Below are 22,071 nucleotides of genomic sequence, written 5' to 3'. Positions count from 1 at the left end.
TATTCCATGCATTATAGACTCTATTCCATGCATTATTGACGCTATTCCATGCATTATAGACTCTATTCCATGCATTATATACTATAATCCATGCATTATAGACTGTTCCATGCATTATAGACTGTTCCATGCATTATAGACTCTATTCCATGCATTATAGACTCTATTCCATGCATTATAGACTCTATTCCATGCATTATAGACACTTTTCCCTGCATTATAGACTATTCCCTGCATTATAGACTGTTCCATGCATTATAGACAGGGAATAGACTCTATTCCCTGCATTATAGACTCTATTCCCTGCATTATAGACTTTATTCCATGCATTATAGACTCTATTCCGTGCATTATAGACTATATTCCCTGCATTATGGACTCTATTCCCTGCATTATAGACTCTATTCCCTGCATTATAGACTCTATTCCATGCATTATAGACACTATTCCCTGCATTATAGACTCTATTCCCTGCATTATGGACTCTTTTCCCTGCATTATAGACTCTATTCCCTGCATTATAGACTCTATTCGCTGCATTATAGACTCTATTCCCTGCATTATAGACTCTATTCCCTGCATTATAGACTCTATTCCCTGCATTATAGACTCTATTCCCTGCATTATAGACTCTATTCCCTGCATTATAGACGCTGTTCCCTGCATTATAGACGCTATTCCATGCATTATAGACGCTATTCTCTGCATTATAGACGCTATTCCCTGCATTATAGACGCTGTTCCCTGCATTATAGACGCTGTTCCCTGCATTATAGACTCTATACCCTGCATTATAGACGCTATTCCATGCATTATAGACGCTGTTCCCTGCATTATAGACGCTGTTCCCTGCATCATAGACTCTATTCCCTGCATTATAGACTCTATTCCCTGCATTATAGACTCTATTCCATGCATTATAGATGCTATTCCATGCATTATAGACGCTATTCCATGCATTATAGACTCTATTCCCTGCATTATAGACTGTTCCATGCATTATAGAGTCTATTCCCTGCATTATAGACTCTATTCCATGCATTATAGATGCTATTCCATGCATTATAGATGCTATTCCATGCATTATAGACGCTATTCCCTGCATTATAGACTGTTCCATGCATTATAGACATTATTCCCGTCATTATAGACTCTATTCCATGCGTTATAGACTCTATTTCATGCATTATAGACTATAATCCATGCATTATAGACTGTTCCATGCATTATAGACACTATTCCCTGCGTTATAGACGCTATCCCATGCATTATAGACTCTATTCCATGCATTATATACACTATTCCATGCATTATAGACTCTATTCCATGCATTATAGACACTATTCCATGCATTATAGACACTATTCCCTGCATTATAGACACTATTCCCTGCATTATAGACTATTCCCTGCATTATAGACTGTTCCATGCATTATAGACACTATTCCCTGCATTATAGACTCTATTCCATGCATTATAGACTCTATTTGATGCATTATAGACTATAAGCCATGCATTATAGACTGTTCCATGCATTATAGACACTATTCCCTGCATTATAGATGCTATTTCATGCATTATAGACACTATTCCATGCATTATAGCCTCTCTTCCATGCATTATAGACTCTATTTTTTGCATTATAGACTCTATTCCCTGCATTATAGACGCTATTCCCTGCATTATAGACTGTTCCATGCATTATAGACTGTTCCATGCATTATATACTATAATCCATGCATTATAGACTCTATTCCATGCATTATAGACTATAATCCATGCATTATAGATGCTATTCCATGCATTATAGACTCTATTCCATGCATTATTGACGCTATTCCATGCATTATAGACTCTATTCCATGCATTATATACTATAATCCATGCATTATAGACTGTTCCATGCATTATAGACTGTTCCATGCATTATAGACTCTATTCCTTGCATTATAGACTCTATTCCATGCATTATAGACTCTATTCCATGCATTATAGACACTTTTCCCTGCATTATAGACTATTCCCTGCATTATAGACTGTTCCATGCATTATAGACAGGGAATAGACTCTATTCCCTGCATTATAGACTCTATTCCCTGCATTATAGACTTTATTCCATGCATTATAGACTCTATTCCATGCATTACAGACACTATTCCCTGCATTATAGACTCTATTCCCTGCATTATGGACTCTATTCCCTGCATTATAGACTCTATTCCCTGCATTATAGACTCTATTCCCTGCATTATAGACTCTATTCCCTGCATTATAGACTCTATTCCATGCATTATAGACACTATTCCCTGCATTATAGACTCTATTCCCTGCATTATGGACTCTTTTCCCTGCATTATAGACTCTATTCCCTGCATTATAGACTCTATTCGCTGCATTATAGACTCTATTCCCTGCATTATAGACTCTATTCCCTGCATTATAGACTCTATTCCCTGCATTATAGACTCTATTCCCTGCATTATAGACTCTATTCCCTGCATTATAGACGCTGTTCCCTGCATTATAGACGCTATTCCATGCATTATAGACGCTATTCTCTGCATTATAGACGCTATTCCCTGCATTATAGACGCTGTTCCCTGCATTATAGACGCTGTTCCCTGCATTATAGACTCTATACCCTGCATTATAGACGCTATTCGATGCATTATAGACGCTGTTCCCTGCATTATAGACGCTGTTCCCTGCATCATAGACTCTATTCCCTGCATTATAGACTCTATTCCCTGCATTATAGACTCTATTCCATGCATTATAGATGCTATTCCATGCATTATAGACGCTATTCCATGCATTATAGACTCTATTCCCTGCATTATAGACTGTTCCATGCATTATAGAGTCTATTCCCTGCATTATAGACTCTATTCCATGCATTATAGATGCTATTCCATGCATTATAGATGCTATTCCATGCATTATAGACGCTATTCCCTGCATTATAGACTGTTCCATGCATTATAGACATTATTCCCGTCATTATAGACTCTATTCCATGCGTTATAGACTCTATTTCATGCATTATAGACTATAATCCATGCATTATAGACTGTTCCATGCATTATAGACACTATTCCCTGCGTTATAGACGCTATCCCATGCATTATAGACTATATTCCATGCATTATATACACTATTCCATGCATTATAGACTCTATTCCATGCATTATAGACACTATTCCATGCATTATAGACACTATTCCCTGCATTATAGACACTATTCCCTGCATTATAGACTATTCCCTGCATTATAGACTGTTCCATGCATTATAGACACTATTCCCTGCATTATAGACTCTATTCCATGCATTATAGACTCTATTTGATGCATTATAGACTATAAGCCATGCATTATAGACTGTTCCATGCATTATAGACACTATTCCCTGCATTATAGATGCTATTTCATGCATTATAGACACTATTCCATGCATTATAGCCTCTCTTCCATGCATTATAGACTCTATTTTTTGCATTATAGACTCTATTCCCTGCATTATAGACGCTATTCCCTGCATTATAGACTGTTCCATGCATTATAGACTGTTCCATGCATTATATACTATAATCCATGCATTATAGACTCTATTCCATGCATTATAGACTATAATCCATGCATTATAGATGCTATTCCATGCATTATAGACTCTATTCCATGCATTATTGACGCTATTCCATGCATTATAGACTCTATTCCATGCATTATATACTATAATCCATGCATTATAGACTGTTCCATGCATTATAGACTGTTCCATGCATTATAGACTCTATTCCTTGCATTATAGACTCTATTCCATGCATTATAGACTCTATTCCATGCATTATAGACACTTTTCCCTGCATTATAGACTATTCCCTGCATTATAGACTGTTCCATGCATTATAGACAGGGAATAGACTCTATTCCCTGCATTATAGACTCTATTCCCTGCATTATAGACTTTATTCCATGCATTATAGACTCTATTCCATGCATTACAGACACTATTCCCTGCATTATAGACTCTATTCCCTGCATTATGGACTCTATTCCCTGCATTATAGACTCTATTCCCTGCATTATAGACTCTATTCCCTGCATTATAGACTCTATTCCCTGCATTATAGACTCTATTCCCTGCATTATGGACTCTATTCCCTGCATCATAGACTCTATTCCCTGCATTATAGACTCTATTCCATGCATTATAGACACTATTCCCTGCATTAAAGACTCTATTCCCTGCATTATGGACACTATTCCCTGCATTATAGACTCTTCCCTGCATTATAGACTCTATTCCCTGCATTATAGACTCTAATCCCTGCATTATGGACTCTATTCCCTGCATTATGGACTCTATTCCCTGCATTATAGACTCTATTCCATGCATTATAGACTCTATTCCCTGCATTATGGACTCTATTCCCTGCATTATGGACTCTATTCCCTGCATTATGGACTCTATTCCCTGCATTATAGACACTATTCCCTGCATTATAGACTCTATTCCCTGCATTATGGACTCTATTCCCTGCATTATAGAGTCTATTCCCTGCATTATGGACTCTATTCCCTGCATTATAGACTCTATTCCCTGCATTATATACTCTATTCCCTGCATTATAGACTATATTCCATTCATTATAGACACTATGCCCTGCATTATAGACTGTTCCATACATTATAGACTGTTCCATGCATTATAGACTCTATTCCATGGATTATAGACTCTATTCCATGCATTATAGACGCTATTTCCTTCATTATAGGCGCTATTCCCTGCATTATAGACTCCATTCCCTGTATAATATACTCTATTCCCTGCATTATAGACTCTATTCCATACATTATAGACTCTATTCCATACATTATAGACGATTTTACTTGCATCATAGATTCTATTCCATACATTATAGACTATTCCATGCATTTTAGACTCTATTCCCTGCATAATATACTCTATTCCCTGCATTATAGACTATATTCCCTCCATTATAGACGCTATTCCATACATTATAGACTCTATTCCATGCATTATAGACTATTCCATGCATTATAGACTCTATTCCCTGCATTATAGACTCTATTCCCTGCATTATAGACTCCATTCCCTGTATAATATACTCTATTCCCTGCATAATATACTCTATTCCCTGCATTATAGACTATATTCCCTCCATTATAGACGCTATTCCATACATTATAGACTCTATTCCATGCATTATAGACTATTCCATGCATTATAGACTCTATTCCCTGCATTATATACTCTATTCCCTGCATTATAGACACTATTCCCTGCATTATATACTCTATTCCCTGCATTATGGACTCTATTCCCTGCATTATAGACTCTATTCCCTGCATTATATACTCTATTCACTGCATTATAGACTATATTCCATGCATTATAGACACTATTCCCTGCATTATAGACTGTTCCATGCATCATAGACTGTTCCATGCATTATAGACTCTATTCCATGGATTATAGACTCTATTCCATGCATTATAGACGCTATTTCCTTCATTATAGGCGCTATTCCCTGCATTATAGACTCCATTCCCTGTATAATATACTCCATTCCCTGCATTATAGACGCTATTCCATACATTATAGACTCTATTCCATACATTATAGACTCTATTCCATACATTATAGACGGTATTACTTGCATCATAGATTCTATTCCATACATTATAGACTATTCCATGCATTTTAGACTCTATTCCCTGCATAATATACTCTATTCCCTGCATTATAGACTATATTCCCTGCATTATAGACGCTATTCCATACATTATAGACTCTATTCCATGCATTATAGACTATTCCATGCATTATAGACTCTATTCCCTGCATTATATACTCTATTCCCTGCATTATAGACTCTATTCCCTGCATTATAGACGCTATTCCCTGCATTATATACTCTATTCCCTGCATTATCGGCACTATTCCCTGCATTATAGACTCTATTCCCTGCATTATAGACTCTATTCCCTGCATTATCAGCACTATTCCCTGCATTATAGACTCTATTCCCTGCATAATATACTCTATTCCCTGCATTAAAGACTCTATTCCCTGCATTATATACTCTGTTCCCTGCATTATAGACTCTATTCTCTGCATTAAAGACTCTATTCCCTGCATTATATACTCTATTCTCTGCATTATAGACTCTATTCCCTGCATTATCAGCACTATTCTCTGCATTATCGGCACTATTCCCTGCATTATAGACTCTATTCCCTGCATTATAGCCCTGGGCAGAAATTGCTGAAATGTACTATTATATCCACAAAACATGTCTGCCTCTGTCTAAGTGTTTCATGTCTGTCTGGGAGCTAAAAGAAAGATCAGCAAACATCGGGAATTATCACAATGCAATACTTATTTATGAGTTTCAATGTAAAAAAAACAACCTTACGTTCTAACGAGTGTGGCTTGTGATCGTCGTAGAGCAAAACAGACAGTACGTCCGTCTTCGTGAGAGTCTAGGCTTTGATGCCATGATGGGGTCATAATAGTCTGTAGCTCAAACTGTTCAGACTTTAGAGACGTTTTCGTGAGAACAACCGGTTTCTGAATGTTGTCTCGCCGACGCAAGAGTCTGCTATGGGTGTATCCAGGACAAATAGACGCATCTAATGACATGTCCAGGAAGTCTGTAGCTCGAACGGGCGAGTCAGGAAGTGTTCAGAACCACTCAAATTCCGCCTGCGCCAAATTAGGCCTGATTAGTCTGAGATATGGTTTACTTTGGATTCATAGACAGAATCGAGATATGGAACCATGTCATTTTAATATATCATTTCCTGTTTACTACCTATCTTTCAGACACAACTCTTACTGGCAGCGGTGGAGGAAGAGGGACAACCGGAGGAGGGCAGGAGAGAGATGGCGGAGACCCTGCTAACTGCCCTGACAGACAGACAGCAGCACAGGCAGACCTGGAGAGACAGGTAAACAAATAACCACCAACAACAGTAAACAACACCATCAACAACAGTAAACAACAACATCAACAACAGTAAACAACAACATCAACAACAGTAAACAGAAACTGACACACAACAATGTTGAAATGTGTAAACAAGCACACTTGTCTGGATGGCACATGTTCAAGAATCACACCCTGTTACACTTTCAATTGTGTGAAAAAAAACACTTAAAGGAATCAGTATTGTTGAAATTTGAGTAGGAATGGAGGTGATGTGAAGTGAATTCCTCAGATAGTCTGCAGATCTGACGTGGGTGTTGGAGGTTGTGTGTAGTGAGGGGTCCTTGGACCTAGCAGCTATCAGGGTGACATGTGTCTTGGATTGGATAGCCCAGTAACTTCCTTCCCCTAGATGAGGCCCAGTCCAGGATTAGAACAGAGACAGAGCCCATTCATTCAGATAAAGCAAGGCCTCACACTCACAACCATGTTGTTTTAGCTGTTCCATCTCTCCCTCCACTCTGGTAGCTGTTCTCTCTGTCCACACCCCCACACACACAATACATATTATACACACATGTTATTACATATACACCCATAACACCCTCCCACACAAAACATCATATGTTTGTTTTAGCTGTTCCATCTCTGTCTCCACTCTGGTAGTGGTACCCCCCCCACCCCACTGCTTTGGTGCCCTTGTCTCAGAAAGACACACACTTAACCACACACACAGGCATTCATACACAGGAATGCACACACACATCTGTGCTCTCACACACACACACACACACAAAAACTCATATTTTGCCCAGTGGGTTAAATAATGACGGAAAACCAATGGTCCAAACCTCATCTCTGTATCAGAACCTTGTAGGACGGCCAGAATTAGTGTGACTAAATCAATGGTCCAAACCTCATCTCTCTATCAGAACCTTGTAGGACGGCCAGAATTAGTGTGACTAAATCAATGGTCCAAACCTCATCTCTCTATCAGAACCTTGTAGGACGGCCAGAATTAGTGTGACTAAATCAATGGTCCAAACCTCATGTCTCTATCAGAACCTTGTAGGACGGCCAGAATTAGTGTGACTAAATCAATGGTCCAAACCTCATCTCTCTATCAGAACCTTGTAGGACGGCCAGAATTAGTGTGACTAAATCAATGGTCCAAACCTCATCTCTCTATCAGAACCTTGTAGGACGGCCAGAATTAGTGTGACTAAATCAATGGTCCAAACCTCATCTCTCTATCAGAACCTTGTAGGACGGCCAGAATTAGTGTGACTAAATCAATGGTCCAAACCTCATCTCTCTATCAGAACCTTGTAGGACGGCCAGAATTAGTGTGACTAGATCAATGGTCCAAACCTCATCTCTCTATCAGAACCTTGTAGGACGGCCAGAATTAGTGTGACTAAATCAATGGTCCAAACCTCATCTCTCTATCAGAACCTTGTAGGACGGCCAGAATTAGTGTGACTAAATCAATGGAGGCCAGAGAAAAAAAGTGGTCAAAAATCTGTAAAATTGCATGGCGTCTGCCAGGCTGGACTCTGTCCATGAATTAAGGCTCCTGGCTACTTGACAGCTTCTCTTTCCCGTTGAACTTTCTTCTTGAATCCACAGGACAGAAAACAGTATAGAGGTCAGATGGATATAGATTTTGAGACAGGACATGTAGTATTTTCTTATTTTAGTATACGCTTTTAATATTAATTTGAAATTCCAGTACTCTTTCTGAGATTTCTCACAAAAACAAGCGTATCTCTGTGAAATGTCAACGGAGCACTGAGCGAATACCAAGCTTCTTTTTCCAAAGCCTTTTACATTTAATCCGGCTCGTGTCATGCAAATGTAGCTTTTAGAGAAACACCCCACTGAACGACTCTGAACATGAATAATAATATTTGTCTTGTTAAGATGTATTTTATAACGTAAGGAAGTGAAATTTCATAAGCAAAGCGCCTTTTCACCCACTCTGCCCAGAGTGGGTGAACACCCTACATGTTATTACATATACACCCATAACACCCTCCCACACAAAACATCATGTGTTTGTTTTAGCTGTTCCATCTCTGTCTCCAGTGGTAACCCCCCCCCCCCTCTCTACTGTTTCAGTGCCTTTTTCTCAGAAAGACACACACACACACACACACACACACAGCCGCTCTCCGAGGGTGTCTCAGGGTGAGTTGGGATGTACATTTCACACCTCACACTCGTACAGGTTACCCGCTTGTACCTGCAGTGAAACAGGACAATTATAAGCACCCCCTATTAGAACTTTGACCCACACACACTACATATTATTACATATACACCCATAACACCCTCCCACACACAACATCATGTGTTTTGTGTGGGAGGATGTTATGTAAGGGATAATGAACGAGGTGCTATGCGTTCTATTGAAAACAATGCACGATGTGGAAGGTGTGTTCCACCACACACCAGTGTGAATAGTAGCTAGAATATTTTACCAATAAAAGTCGCTGGAGGGGTCTGAAAAGTCACAAAGTTGGCAACGTTGGAAATAATGCAAGCTCTAGAATGCCCTTCAAGCCAATCAGAAATAAGTATACAACAATGCCATGGTATTGTTAGGGTCTAATTTTCAGAGTAAATAACTCACGGACACTAGAGAAGCTTAACCAAGTTGAATTCTTCCCAAAGGGTCGACACAGCTGTATTTAGACAAAAGACATGGCTTCCCCCCTGGTGGTATTCATACCCCACTTTGGGTGAGTCTCCTCCTTATCTCTAAACATTGCATCCTTCTCGCTAAGCAGGGAACTAAGTGATATGAGCCTTCAACGGTTTCTCCCCCTATCAGTACTGTCACAAATGATTTTCCCCTGCACTCAGTCCCTCCCAAGCTTCATTATGGCACCCCTCATGTCACTTGTGTAACTAATGTTCCTATACTCTGAGTACAACAATGTTCAAAGTTTACTCCAGAATCCAACAGTGTAATTAAATAGTAAGACCAGAGGGGGTGTGTTATATGGCCAATATACCACAGCTAAGGGCTGTCCTAACGCACGACTCAACGCGGAGTGCCTGGATACAACCCCTTAGCCATGGTATATTGGCCATATACCATAAATCACTGAGGTGGTTTTGTCGTACCCATGGTATATGGTCTGACATACCACGACTGTCAGCCAATCAGCTTTCATAAACCACCCAGTTTATGAGGATGTATATGTAATAATGTGTGTCTATAATGTGTAGTGTGTGTATGTTCCTGTGTGTGTGTGCGTGTGCGTGCGCAAAGATGTGTGTGTGTGCATTCCTGTGTGTTGTATGCCTGTGTGTGTGTAGCTTAGTGTGTGTCTTTCTGAGACAACGGCACCAAAGCAGTTGAGGGGGGTCATAATCAGCCACTAGGCCCCAGCTGTAAGGGCCTCTCCCTCCCTGTGTGTCCCAGCCTGGACACCCTGTGTTCAGGGGCAGACGAGACTCCGGCCCTGGCTCTGGTAAGATCCTAAAGAGCTTGGAGGTGAATGAACACACACAGACTACACACTACTGATGAATACCAACCAGGGACAAACACACACACACACAGACTACATACTACAGATTAATACCAACTAGGGACAAACAGACACAGACTACATACTACAGATTAATACCAACCAGGGACAAACACACACACACAGACTACATACTACAGATTACTACCAACTAGGGACAAACAGACACAGACTACACACTACAGATGAATACCAATCAGGGACAAACACACACACACTACAGATGGATATCTGTACAGACAGCCCCCACCCTCTCCCCTCCATACCCCCTATTTCCCCCATAACCCTGTGTCCCGCCTTTGTTTTGATGTGTCCCCTCTTGTTGACCCGAGCTACACCCTGACCAGATGATTCTTGTAAACAGACAGTTTCCACACACCTCGTCGGCCTGCGTTGATGCCTAGCCCGGCCTCTCTGCCTCTCTGGAGGAGGGAAGGAGGGAGGGCTGGCCATCTGAACTGCATTCCTAACGCAGGTGCTGAAAGCTAGAAACCATCCCACTAGTCACTACACCCACCCCCCAACACTACTACAACACCCACACTCCCAACCCACAAATGTCTGTACCACCCTCCTAGTCCAGCCCAGTCGCACACACACACGCACGCACACGCACACTTACACACGCACACAGCCCAGCCCTCACACATCGCAGGGAAACCAATAACAAGGCTCAGGACAGGAAATGCAGGGTCCCTGTCTTCAGTTCAGACAGGAGTTTATTTAATCAGCAGGATAGAGTGATTAGATTGGGGGGACAGCACCACACACACACACACACATAGACATACACACAGCACCACACACACACACACACACACAGACACACACAGACATATACACACACATACGCAGCCGTAATGGGTTTGAACTCCGACTGCTCCCTATCTCTCTGCACGCAGATAATGCCTCTCCCCAAAAAGCAAGCTGGGGGTCGTCTGTGAAGTGGCCGTCAACAGACGATGTTTAGACAAAACGAAACACATGGCCTCGCGCAATGTTAAGATTCTGATAATGATTTGAGATATGGAGGGATAAGGGAAAAGAAACACTTTGTGATGAAAGATAGCTACACTTTGGGGTCTCTGCAGGATTTTGTTCTGAAGTAGTTTCATTGTTCCTAATCAAAGATAAACTATATGAATGTTGATATATTAGAGAGAGACCAAAGTTCAGCTCAGTTTAGTCTGACAGATTTAAACATTAATTTATTTCAATAAAACCACCAAAATTGTACTTTTTAAAATGAACCAGTAGATTAATTTGACTGTTTTAATGTTTTATATTTATATGAAATTTTAATTAGGTTTCAGTAGACTCACTATTCAACAGGCTCCACTGTCTGCGTTCTGCTGTTCTTTTGTTTCCATGGAAACCCTTCGGAGAATAATGCTCGCTAAAGGTTTCAGAACACAAAACAACATGATGGATTACTCCAGCTAAAGGCACAGAAACATAAGCACAGCAAGCTGATTGATGAAGTTTCCCCTGACTTTAGTTTCTTAAACACCACCAGTTAAAGCACCAGAGCGCTCAGCAAACCTGTGCCTGCTAGCTCTCAGCCCAGTATTCCCTCAGGCGTTTTTACCACTATAGAGAGAGAGAGAGAGAGAGAGGAAAGGAGAGATGTTCCCCGTGACCGCCAGGTCTTCACCAGTGACTTATGGGTACTCAGTGTGAGGAATGTCTTCGCTCCCCCAGCACTGTGAGGGCAGTATATCCATTCATTCATCCCCACTGCAACAATGAAGTTATGAGGCCTCTCTTATTCTTATGAGCTTTTTGTCCTGTAACATGGTTTCTGGTGGGTGCATATTGAGAACGCTTTGATATACAGTACCAGTCAAAAGTTTTGGACACACCGACTCATTCAAGGGTTTTTCTTTATTTTTACTATTTTCTACATTGTAAAATAATAGTGAAGACATCAAAACTATGAAATAACACATATGGAATCATGTAGTAACCAAACGTATGTTATTTGAGATTCTTCAAAATAGCCACCCTTTGCCTTGATGACAGCTTTGCACACTCTTGGCATTCTCTCAACCAGCTTCATGAGGAATGCTTTTCCAACAGTCTTGAAGGAGTTCCCACATATGCTGAGCACTTGTTGGCTGCGTTTCCTTCATCGGTCCAACTCATCCCTAACCATCTCAATTTGGTTGAGGTCGGATGATTGTGGAGGCCAGGTCATCCGATGCAGCACTCCATCACTCTCCTTCTTGGTCAAATAGCCCATACACAGCCTGGAGGTGTGTTTTGGGTAATTGTCCTGTTGAAAAACAAATTACAGTCCCACTAAGTGCAAACCAGATGGGATGGTGTATCGCTGCAGAATGATGTGGTAGCCATGCTCGTTAAGTGTGCTTGAATTCTAAATAAATCACTGACAGTGTCACCAGCAAAGCACCATCACACCTCCTCCATGCTTCACGGTGGGAACCAAACATGCGGAGATCATCCGTTCACCTATTCTGCGTCTCACAAAGACACGGCGGTTAGAACCAAAAATCTCAAGTTTGGACTCATCAGACCAAAGGACAGATTTCCACCAGTCTAATGTCCATTGCTCTTGTTTTTTGGCCCAAGCAAGTCTCTTCTTATTATTGGTGTCCTTTAGTAGTGGTTTCTTTTTGCAGCAATTCGATCATGAAAGCTTGATTCATGCAGTCTCCTCTAAACAGTTGATGTTGAGATGTGTCTGTTACTTGAACTCTGTGAAGCATTTATTTGGGCTGCAATCTGAGATACAGTTAATTGCCGATTTCTGAGGCTGGTAACTATAATGAACTTATCCTCTGCAGCAGAGGTAACTCTGGGTCGTCCTTTCCTGTGGCAGTCCTCATGAGAGCTAGTTTCATCATAGCACTTGGTTTTTGCGACTACACTTGAAGAAACTTTAAAAGTTCTTGAAATTTTCCGGTTTGACTGACCTTCATGTCTTAAAGTAATGATGGACTTCTCTTTGCTTATTTGAGCTGTTCTTGCCATAATATGAACTTGGTATTTTACCAAATTGGGCTATCTTCTGTATACCCCCCTACCTTGTCACAACACAACTGATGCATTAAGATGGAAAGAAATTCCACAAATGTACTTTTAACAAGTCACACCTGTTAATTGAAATGCATTCTCGGTGACTACCTCATGAAGCTGGTTGAGAGAATGCCAAGAGTGTGCAAAGCTTTCATCAAGGCAAAGGGTGGCTACTTTTAAGTATCTAAAATAGATTTTGATTTGTTTACTTTTTTTGGCTACTACATTATTCCATTTGTGTTATTTCATCGTTTTGATGTCTTCACTATTAATCTACAATGTAGAAAATAGTAAAAATAAAGAAAAACCCTTGAATGAGCCGGTGTGTCCAAACTCTTGACTGCTACTGTATATATGCTGTCTACCATGTCCTTAGATAAATGTCCTGTGAGTGGCCCTCCAAACAGCCATTATTAGGTATGTGAGTGAGTGAGGGGGCTGTTCCGTAGCATGGCAGTTAAAGAATACATCATGAGGGTAAGGTAAACACTAGGTACTTATCCTTTGCCATCCAGAACGTATGACCCCTGGAAGCGTTGCTATACTGGAGCCCTTTAGGTTGACATTGACTAGATCTGGAGAGCCTCTAGCCAGAGACCTGGAAGGTTGTTGTTAGTTGTCGTGTGGACATCAATCAGGACTTTATATTTCTTGCCGTAGTGTGTTCTAACTTATTGACAGGTGTTGTGACCTGTGCTTTGCCTGCGGCCCCCTCAAACCTTCCTGAGTGAGGTGACCCCGTGCCGACCTATCAGAGCCAAAGGTCACGCCTCTGGACCAATAAAAAGGCTGCACTGTCACAGCCGGCGAGCAAACACTGAAGGGAACAGCTGTGAATTTTGTACTGACCGTGCAAACGGCTGTAGGCTTTGTAAGGTCATTATATGATAATGAAAATGATTACAGAATTACATGGGGGTTTAGGACATGAGAGCGGCGGGGAGGGGAAGGGAGGAGGAGGTGGAGGAGAGGAGAGGAGAGGGGGAGGCACATTGGGTTTGATAAATGGACTGTGAAGGTACCCATCTGGCCCTTCTCTGTGGCTTTTCTCTTCTTTTCTTTCATTCTGTTCTGTTCATTCTGTGTCTCGCTCTCTTTACTACCTCCCTTTCATTCCTCTCCTCTGTTCTCTTACCAGGCTCTGTGTAAAAGGAGTGTGGGGCGGTTGTGGATTGTAAGATCAACAGAGTGCAGCCCCAGCTTTCCTCTGGGGGAGGAGGGGAGGAGGGGAGGAGGAGGGGAGGAGGAGGAGGGGAGGAGAGCGGGTAAGAGTAGGTGTTTATGACTCAGTAGGAAGGTTTCTGGCTGACACGGCAGCCCCTGTCCTCTCGGTCGGTATGCACAGAGCGCTGTGTGTGTGGACAGAACGGTAGGAGAGTGGGCAGCAGCCGATGACCTTTGACCTGGGAAGCAGTTGGACAGCTTCGAATGCGTAAATCAAGGGGCTGCTGTATTCCAGGGGCTCGGAAGTTCATCTTCCAATGGAAAACTGCATGACCTCAAACCATTACACTTCCTGACTACACAATGCTTTTCTCCACACACAGTTCAACATGACCATCATTGTCATTTCTAATTAGTTTACCATGAATAAATAGACTACTATATTTTTTCTCAAACTATTTAGTTATGTAATAATTGCATATATTTGTTAGTCCTTTTGCTTTGAAAAAGGTGATTGAAACGAATCTATTGTAGGTGTGTACTTGGCCCAGTCTTTAGTACGGCAGTACATCTGATATGTTCATTTTCATGTAGCTGCTTACTGTATCTAGCTATTCTCACCAGCATTGTTGAGGTCTTTATTCTCTCTCACACTACTCATCAGATCAGTGGGACATAGAGAGATTTAGGTCCCGTTGATAGAGAGATGAAGAGAGAGATGTACGTCTCATTGATAGAGAGATGTACGTCTCATTGATAGAGAGATGTAGGTCTCATTGATAGAGAGATGTAGGTCTCATTGATAGAGAGATGTAGGTCTCATTGATAGAGAGATGTAGGTCTCATTGATAGAGAGATGGAGGTCTCATTGATAGAGAGATGGAGGTCTCATTGATAGAGAGATGTAGGTCTCATTGATAGAGAGATGTAGGTCTCGTTGATAGAGAGATGTAGGTCTCGTTGATAGAGAGATGTAGGTCTCGTTGATAGAGAGATGTAGGTCTCGTTGATAGAGAGATGTAGGTCTCGTTGATAGAGAGATGTAGGTCTCGTTGATAGAGAGATGTAGGTCTCGTTGATAGGGAGATGTAGGTCTCGTTGATAGAGAGATGTAGGTCTCGTTGATAGAGAGATGTAGGTCTCATTGATAGAGAGATCTAGGTCTCATTGATAGAGAGATGTAGGTCTCATTGATAGAGAGATGTAGGTCTCGTTGATAGAGAGATGTACGTCACGTTGATAGAGAGATTAAGAGAGAGATGTAGGTCTCATTGATAGAGAGATGTAGGTCTCATTGATAGATGAAGAGAGATTTAGGTCCCGTTGATAGAGAGATGTAGGTCTAATTGATAGAGAGATGGAGGTCTCATTGATAGAGAGATGTAGGTCTCATTGATAGAGAGATGGAGAGATGTAGGTCTCATTGTTTGAGAGATGTAGGTCTCATTGATAGAGAGATGGAGGTCTCGTTGATAGAGAGATGTAGGTCACGTTGATAGAGAGATGGAGGTCTCATTGATAGAGAGATGTAGGTCAGCTTAAAGACAGCTTCTCCATCCTGGAGGGGGAAATCAATCATTTCCAGGCCCAGGGACATGTATTAGTCTGTGGCGACCTAAATGCCAGAACTGGACAAGAACCTGACACCCTCAGCACACAGGGGGACAAACACCTGCCTGCAGGTGACAGCATTCCCTCCCCCATATGCCCCCCTAGGCACAACTATGACAACATAACCAACAAAAACGGGTCACAACTCCTGCAGCTCTGTCGCACGCTGGGTATGTACATAGTCAATGGTAGGCTTCGAGGGGACTCCTATGGTAGGTTCACCTATAGCTCATCTCTTGGCAGTAGCACTGTAGACTACTTTATCACTGACCTCAACCCAGAGTCTCTCAGAGCGTTCACAGTCAGCCCACTGACACCCCTATCAGACCACAGCAAAATCACAGTCTACTTGAACAGAGCAATAGTCAATCATGAGGCATCAAAGCCAAAGGAACTGAGTAACATTAAGAAATGCTATAGATGGAAGGAATGCAGTTTGGAAACCTACCAAAAAACAATTAGGCAACAGCAAATTCAATCCCTTTTAGACAACTTCCTGGGTAAAATGTTCCACTGCAATAGTGAAGGTGTAAACTTGGCAGTAGAAAATCTTAACAGTATATTTGACCTCTCAGCTTCCCTATCAAATCTAAAAATCTCAAATAGAAAACCGAAGAAAATGAACAACAATGACAAATGGTTTGATAAAGAATGCAAAAATCTAAGAAATAAATTGAGAAACCTGTCCAACCAAAAACATAGAGACCCGGAAAACCTGAGTCTACGCCTTGACTATGGTGAATCACTAAAACAATACAGAAATACACTACGGAAAAAGAAGGAACAGCACGTCAGAAATCAGCTCAATGTAATTGAAGACTCCATAGACTCTAACCAATTCTGGGAAAATTGGAAAAAACTAAACAAACAACAACACGAAGAATTATCTATCCAAAATGGAGATGTATGGGTAAACCACTTCTCCAATCTTTTTGGCTCTATAACAAAGAATAAAGAGCAAAAACATATACATGATCAAATACAAATCCTAGAATCAACTATTAAAGACTACCAGAACCCACTGGATTCTCCAATTACCTTGAATGAGTTACAGGACAAAATAAAAACCCTCCAACCCAAAAAGGCATGTGGTGTTGATGGTATCCTTAATGAAATGATCAAATATACAGACAACAAATTCCAATTGGCTATACTAAAACTCTTTAACATCGTCCTTAGCTCTGGCATCTTCCCCAATATTTGGAACCAAGGACTGATCACCCCAATCCACAAAAGTGGAGACAAATTTGACCCCAATAACTACCGTGGAATATGCGTCAACGGTAACCTTGGGAAAATCCTCTGCATTATCATTAACAGCAGACTCGTACATTTCTTCAATGAAAACAATGTACTGAGCAAATGTCAAATTGGCTTTTTACCAAATTACCGTACAACAGACCATGTATTCACCCTACACACCCTAATTGACAACCAAACAAACCAAAACAAAGGCAAAGTCTTCTCATGCTTTGTTGATTTCAAAAAAGTCTTCGACTCAATTTGGCATGAGGGTCTGCTATACAAATTGATGGAAAGTGGTGTTGGGGGTAAAACATACGACATTATAAAATCCATGTACACAAACAACAAGTGTGCGGTTAAAATTGGCAAAAAACACACATTTCTTCACACAGGGTCGTGGGGTGAGACAGGGATGCAGCTTAAGCCCCACCCTCTTCAACATATATATCAACGAATTGGCGCGGGCACTAGAACAGTCTGCAGCACCCGGTCTCACCCTACTAGAATCCGAAGTCAAATGTCTACTGTTTGCTGATGATCTGGTGCTTCTGTCACCAACCAAGGAGGGCCTACAGCAGCACCTAGATCTTCTGCACAGATTCTGTCAGACCTGGGTCCTGTGGTCCAGTCACCAGGACCACAAATTCCATCTAGACACCGTTGCCCTACAGCACATAAAAAACTATACATACCTCGGCCTAAACATCAGCACCACAGGTAACTTCCACAAAGCTGTGAACGATCTGAGAGATAAGGCAAGAAGGGCCTTCTATGCCATCAAAAGGAACATAAATTTCAACATACCAATTAGGATCTGGCTAAAAATACTTGAATCAGTCATAGAGCCCATTGCCCTTTATGGTTGTGAGGTCTGGGGTCCGCTCACCAACCAAGATTTCACAAAATGGGACAAACACCAAATTGAGACTCTGCATGCAGAATTCTGCAAAAATATCCTCCGTGTACAACGTAGAACACCAAATAATGCATGCAGAGCAGAATTAGGCCGATACCCACTAATTATCAAAATCCAGAAAAGAGACGTTAAATTCTACAACCACCTAAAAGGAAGCGATTCCCAAACCTTCCATAACAAAGCCATCACCTACAGAGAGATGAACCTGGAGAAGAGTCCCCTAAGCAAGCTGGTCCTAGGGCTCTGTTCACAAACACAAACACACCCCACAGAGCCCCAGGACAACAGCACAATTAGACCCAACCAAATCATGAGAAAACAAAAAGATAATTACTTGACACATTGGAAAGAATTAACAAAAAAACAGAGCAAACTAGAATGCTATTTGGCCCTAAACAGAGAGTACACAGTGGCAGAATACCTGACCACTGCGACTGACCCAAACTTAAGGAAAGCTTTGACTATGTACAGACTCAGTGAGCATAGCCTTGCTATTGAGAAAGGCCGCCGTAGGCAGACATGGCTCTCAAGAGAAGACAGGCTATGTGCACACTGCCCACAAAATGAGGTGGAAACTGAGCTGCACTTCCTAACCTCCTGCCCAATGTATGACCATATTAAAGAGACATATTTCCCTCAGATTACACAGATCCACAAAGAATTTGAAAACAAATCCAATTTTGATAAACTCCCATATCTACTGGGAGAAATTCCACAGTGTGCCATCACAGCAGCAAGATTTGTGACCTGTTGCCACAAGAAAAGGGCAACCAGTGAAGAACAAACACCATTGTAAATACAACCCATATTTATGCTTATTTATTTTAACTTGTGTGCTTTAAGAATTTGTACATTGTTACAACACTGTATATATATATAATATAACATTTGTAATGTCTTTATTGTTTTGAAACTTCTGTATGTGTAATGTTTACTGTTAATTTGTATTGTTTATTTCACTTTTGTATAATATCTACCTCACTTGCTTTGGCAATGTTAACACATGTTTCCCATGCCAATAAAGCCCCTTGAATTGAATTGAATTGAATTGGAGGTCTCGTTGATAGAGAGATGGAGGTCTCGTTGATAGAGAGAAGGGGAGATGTAGGTCTCATTGATAGAGAGATGGAGGTCTCATTGATAGAGAGATGGAGGTCTCGTTGATAGAGAGATGGAGGTCTCGTTGATAGAGAGATGGAGGTCTCATTGATAGAGAGATGGAGGTCTCGTTGATAGAGAGATGGAGGGCTCGTTGATAGAGAGATGGAGGTCTCGTTGATAGAGAGATGGAGGTCTCGTTGATAGAGAGATGGAGGTCTCGTTGATAGAGAGATGGAGGTCTCGTTGATAGAGAGATGGAGGTCTCGTTGATAGAGAGATGGAGGTCTCGTTGATAGAGAGAAGGAGAGATGTAGGTCTCATTGATAGAGAGATGTAGGTTTCCAGGTCCACAGCTGCACTCATCACTCAGCTGTCCATCACTGTCCTCTGACCTGGGGGCCATCATCTCTTCTCCCACCCTCCACACCACCTTTGTTTACTGCCCCTGTCTACCCCTGCCCTCCCCTGCCCTCACCTAGGTACAGTGCTCCCGGACAAAGGGCCCAGCCTGTCATCAAACCCAGGGGTCAGCAGGGGCCACAGTAGGGCCACAGGGGCCAGCCTGGAGTTATGTTCAGGCTGTGGTGAGTTCTCCACTGTGTCAGCCACCAGTTGCACCCCTGTAGAGCCACTCAGAGAGAGCGAGTTTCTCCTCTCATGTTACTCCTAACCCCCCCCCTGTGTCCTCCACCATGATGACATGTCCTTTGTGTCCTCAGTGACAGAGACCCAGAGAGAGGAACAATGGGGATCCCCTGTCCCAGATGGGAATTTGAAAGATGGTACTCTTCTTGTTCCACAATGAAGAGGGACAGAGTGGACAGGGCCCAGGCTGCTTTAGTCCAGGCTGTGACACAGTGACAGGCCTGGTGACAGGAGCTATAGGACCCAGAGGGAGAGGCCCCATACTGTGGCAGGGTCCACTAACTACCAGAAAACAACCTCCTTTTAACACAGACCCATAGCAGCAACAAGGGGAGTTCCCATAGACCTGGGGTGTCAAGCTCATTCCACTAGTGTCTGCAGGTTTTTTCCTTCCAATTAAGACCGAGACAACCAGGTGAGGGCAGTTCCTTACTAATTAGTGACCTTAATTCCTCAAGCAAGTACAAGGGAGGAGTGAAAACCCTCAGACGCTCGGCCCTCCATGGAATGAGTTGACACTAACCCTAACCCAAGAGTCTCCATAGACCTCCATAGAGACATGTAGCCAAGCAGACATCTGTCTACAGCGGTCTGCCAGTCTACAGCAGTCATCTGTCTACAAAACTCTGCCAGTCAACAGCAGTCATCTGTCTACAAAACTCTGCCAGTCAACAGCAGTCATCTGTCTACAACACTCAGCCAGTCTACAGCAGTCATCTGTCAACAACACTCTGCCAGTCAACAGCAGTCATCTGTCTACAACAGTCTGTCAGTCAACAGCAGTCATCTGTCTACAACACTCTGCCAGTCAACAGCAGTCATCTGTCTACAACACTCTGCCAGTCAACAGCAGTCATCTGTCTACAACACTCTGCCAGTCAACAGCAGTCATCTGTCTACAACACTCTGCCAGTCAACAGCAGTCATCTGTCTACAACACTCTGCCAGTCAACAGCAGTCATCTGTCTACAACACTCTGCCAGTCAACAGCAGTCATCTGTCTGCAACACTCTGCCAGTCAACAGCAGTCATCTGTCTACAACACTGCCAGTCAACAGCAGTCATCTGTCTACAGCACTCTGCCAGTCAACAGCAGTCATCTGTCTACAACACTCTGCCAGTCAACAGCAGTCATCTGTCTACAGCACTCTGCCAGTCAACAGCAGTCATCTGTCTACAACACTCTGCCAGTCAACAGCAGTCATCTGTCTACAGCACTCTGCCAGTCAACAGCAGTCATCTGTCTACAGCACTCTGCCAGTCAACAGCAGTCATCTGTCTACAACACTCTGCCAGTCAACAGCAGTCATCTGTCTACAGCACTCTGCCAGTCAACAGCAGTCATCTGTCTACAACACTCTGCCAGTCAACAGCAGTCATCTGTCTACAACACTCTGCCAGTCAACAGCAGTCATCTGTCTACAACACTCTGCCAGTCAACAGCAGTCATCTGTCTACAACACTCTGCCAGTCAACAGCAGTCATCTGTCTACAACACTCTGCCAGTCAACAGCAGTCATCTGTCTACAACACTCTGCCAGTCAACAGCAGTCATCTGTCTACAACACTCTGCCAGTCAACAGCAGTCATCTGTCTACAACACTCAGCCAGTCAACAGCAGTCATCTGTCTACAACACTCAGCCAGTCAACAGCAGTCATCTGTCTACAACACTCTGCCAGTCAACAGCAGTCATCTGTCTACAACAGTCTGTCAGTCAACAGCAAAGTGATGGGGACGGCCTTCTGTTATGTAATGATTTTAATCCTCAACAACGTGCGCCTGTCATCACCTCTGTCTAGTCCTTCATGACCAGAGCCACATATCATCACAGGGTGATCACAGGGTACAAAGG

General features: G+C 42.1%; 1 protein-coding gene across 3 annotated transcripts in view; it reads left to right on the top strand.

The window, feature by feature from the left end:
- LOC129834645 (alpha-ketoglutarate-dependent dioxygenase FTO-like) overlaps window positions 1-22,071 on the top strand; it is a 210,444-nt gene that overhangs the window by 70,111 nt on the left and 118,262 nt on the right. For all 3 annotated transcript variants that reach the window (XM_055899828.1, XM_055899827.1, XM_055899829.1), the window contains one exon: window positions 6,852-6,976. In XM_055899828.1, coding sequence (XP_055755803.1) covers window positions 6,852-6,976 — 125 coding nt within the window. The remainder of the gene's footprint in view (window positions 1-6,851; window positions 6,977-22,071) is intronic.

Source organism: Salvelinus fontinalis, chromosome 35, assembly GCF_029448725.1.
Source record: "Salvelinus fontinalis isolate EN_2023a chromosome 35, ASM2944872v1, whole genome shotgun sequence".
NCBI lineage: Eukaryota > Metazoa > Chordata > Actinopteri > Salmoniformes > Salmonidae > Salvelinus > Salvelinus fontinalis.
The sequence above is the reverse complement of the archived record's forward strand: the minus strand, read 5'-3'. Positions and strand labels throughout refer to the sequence as shown.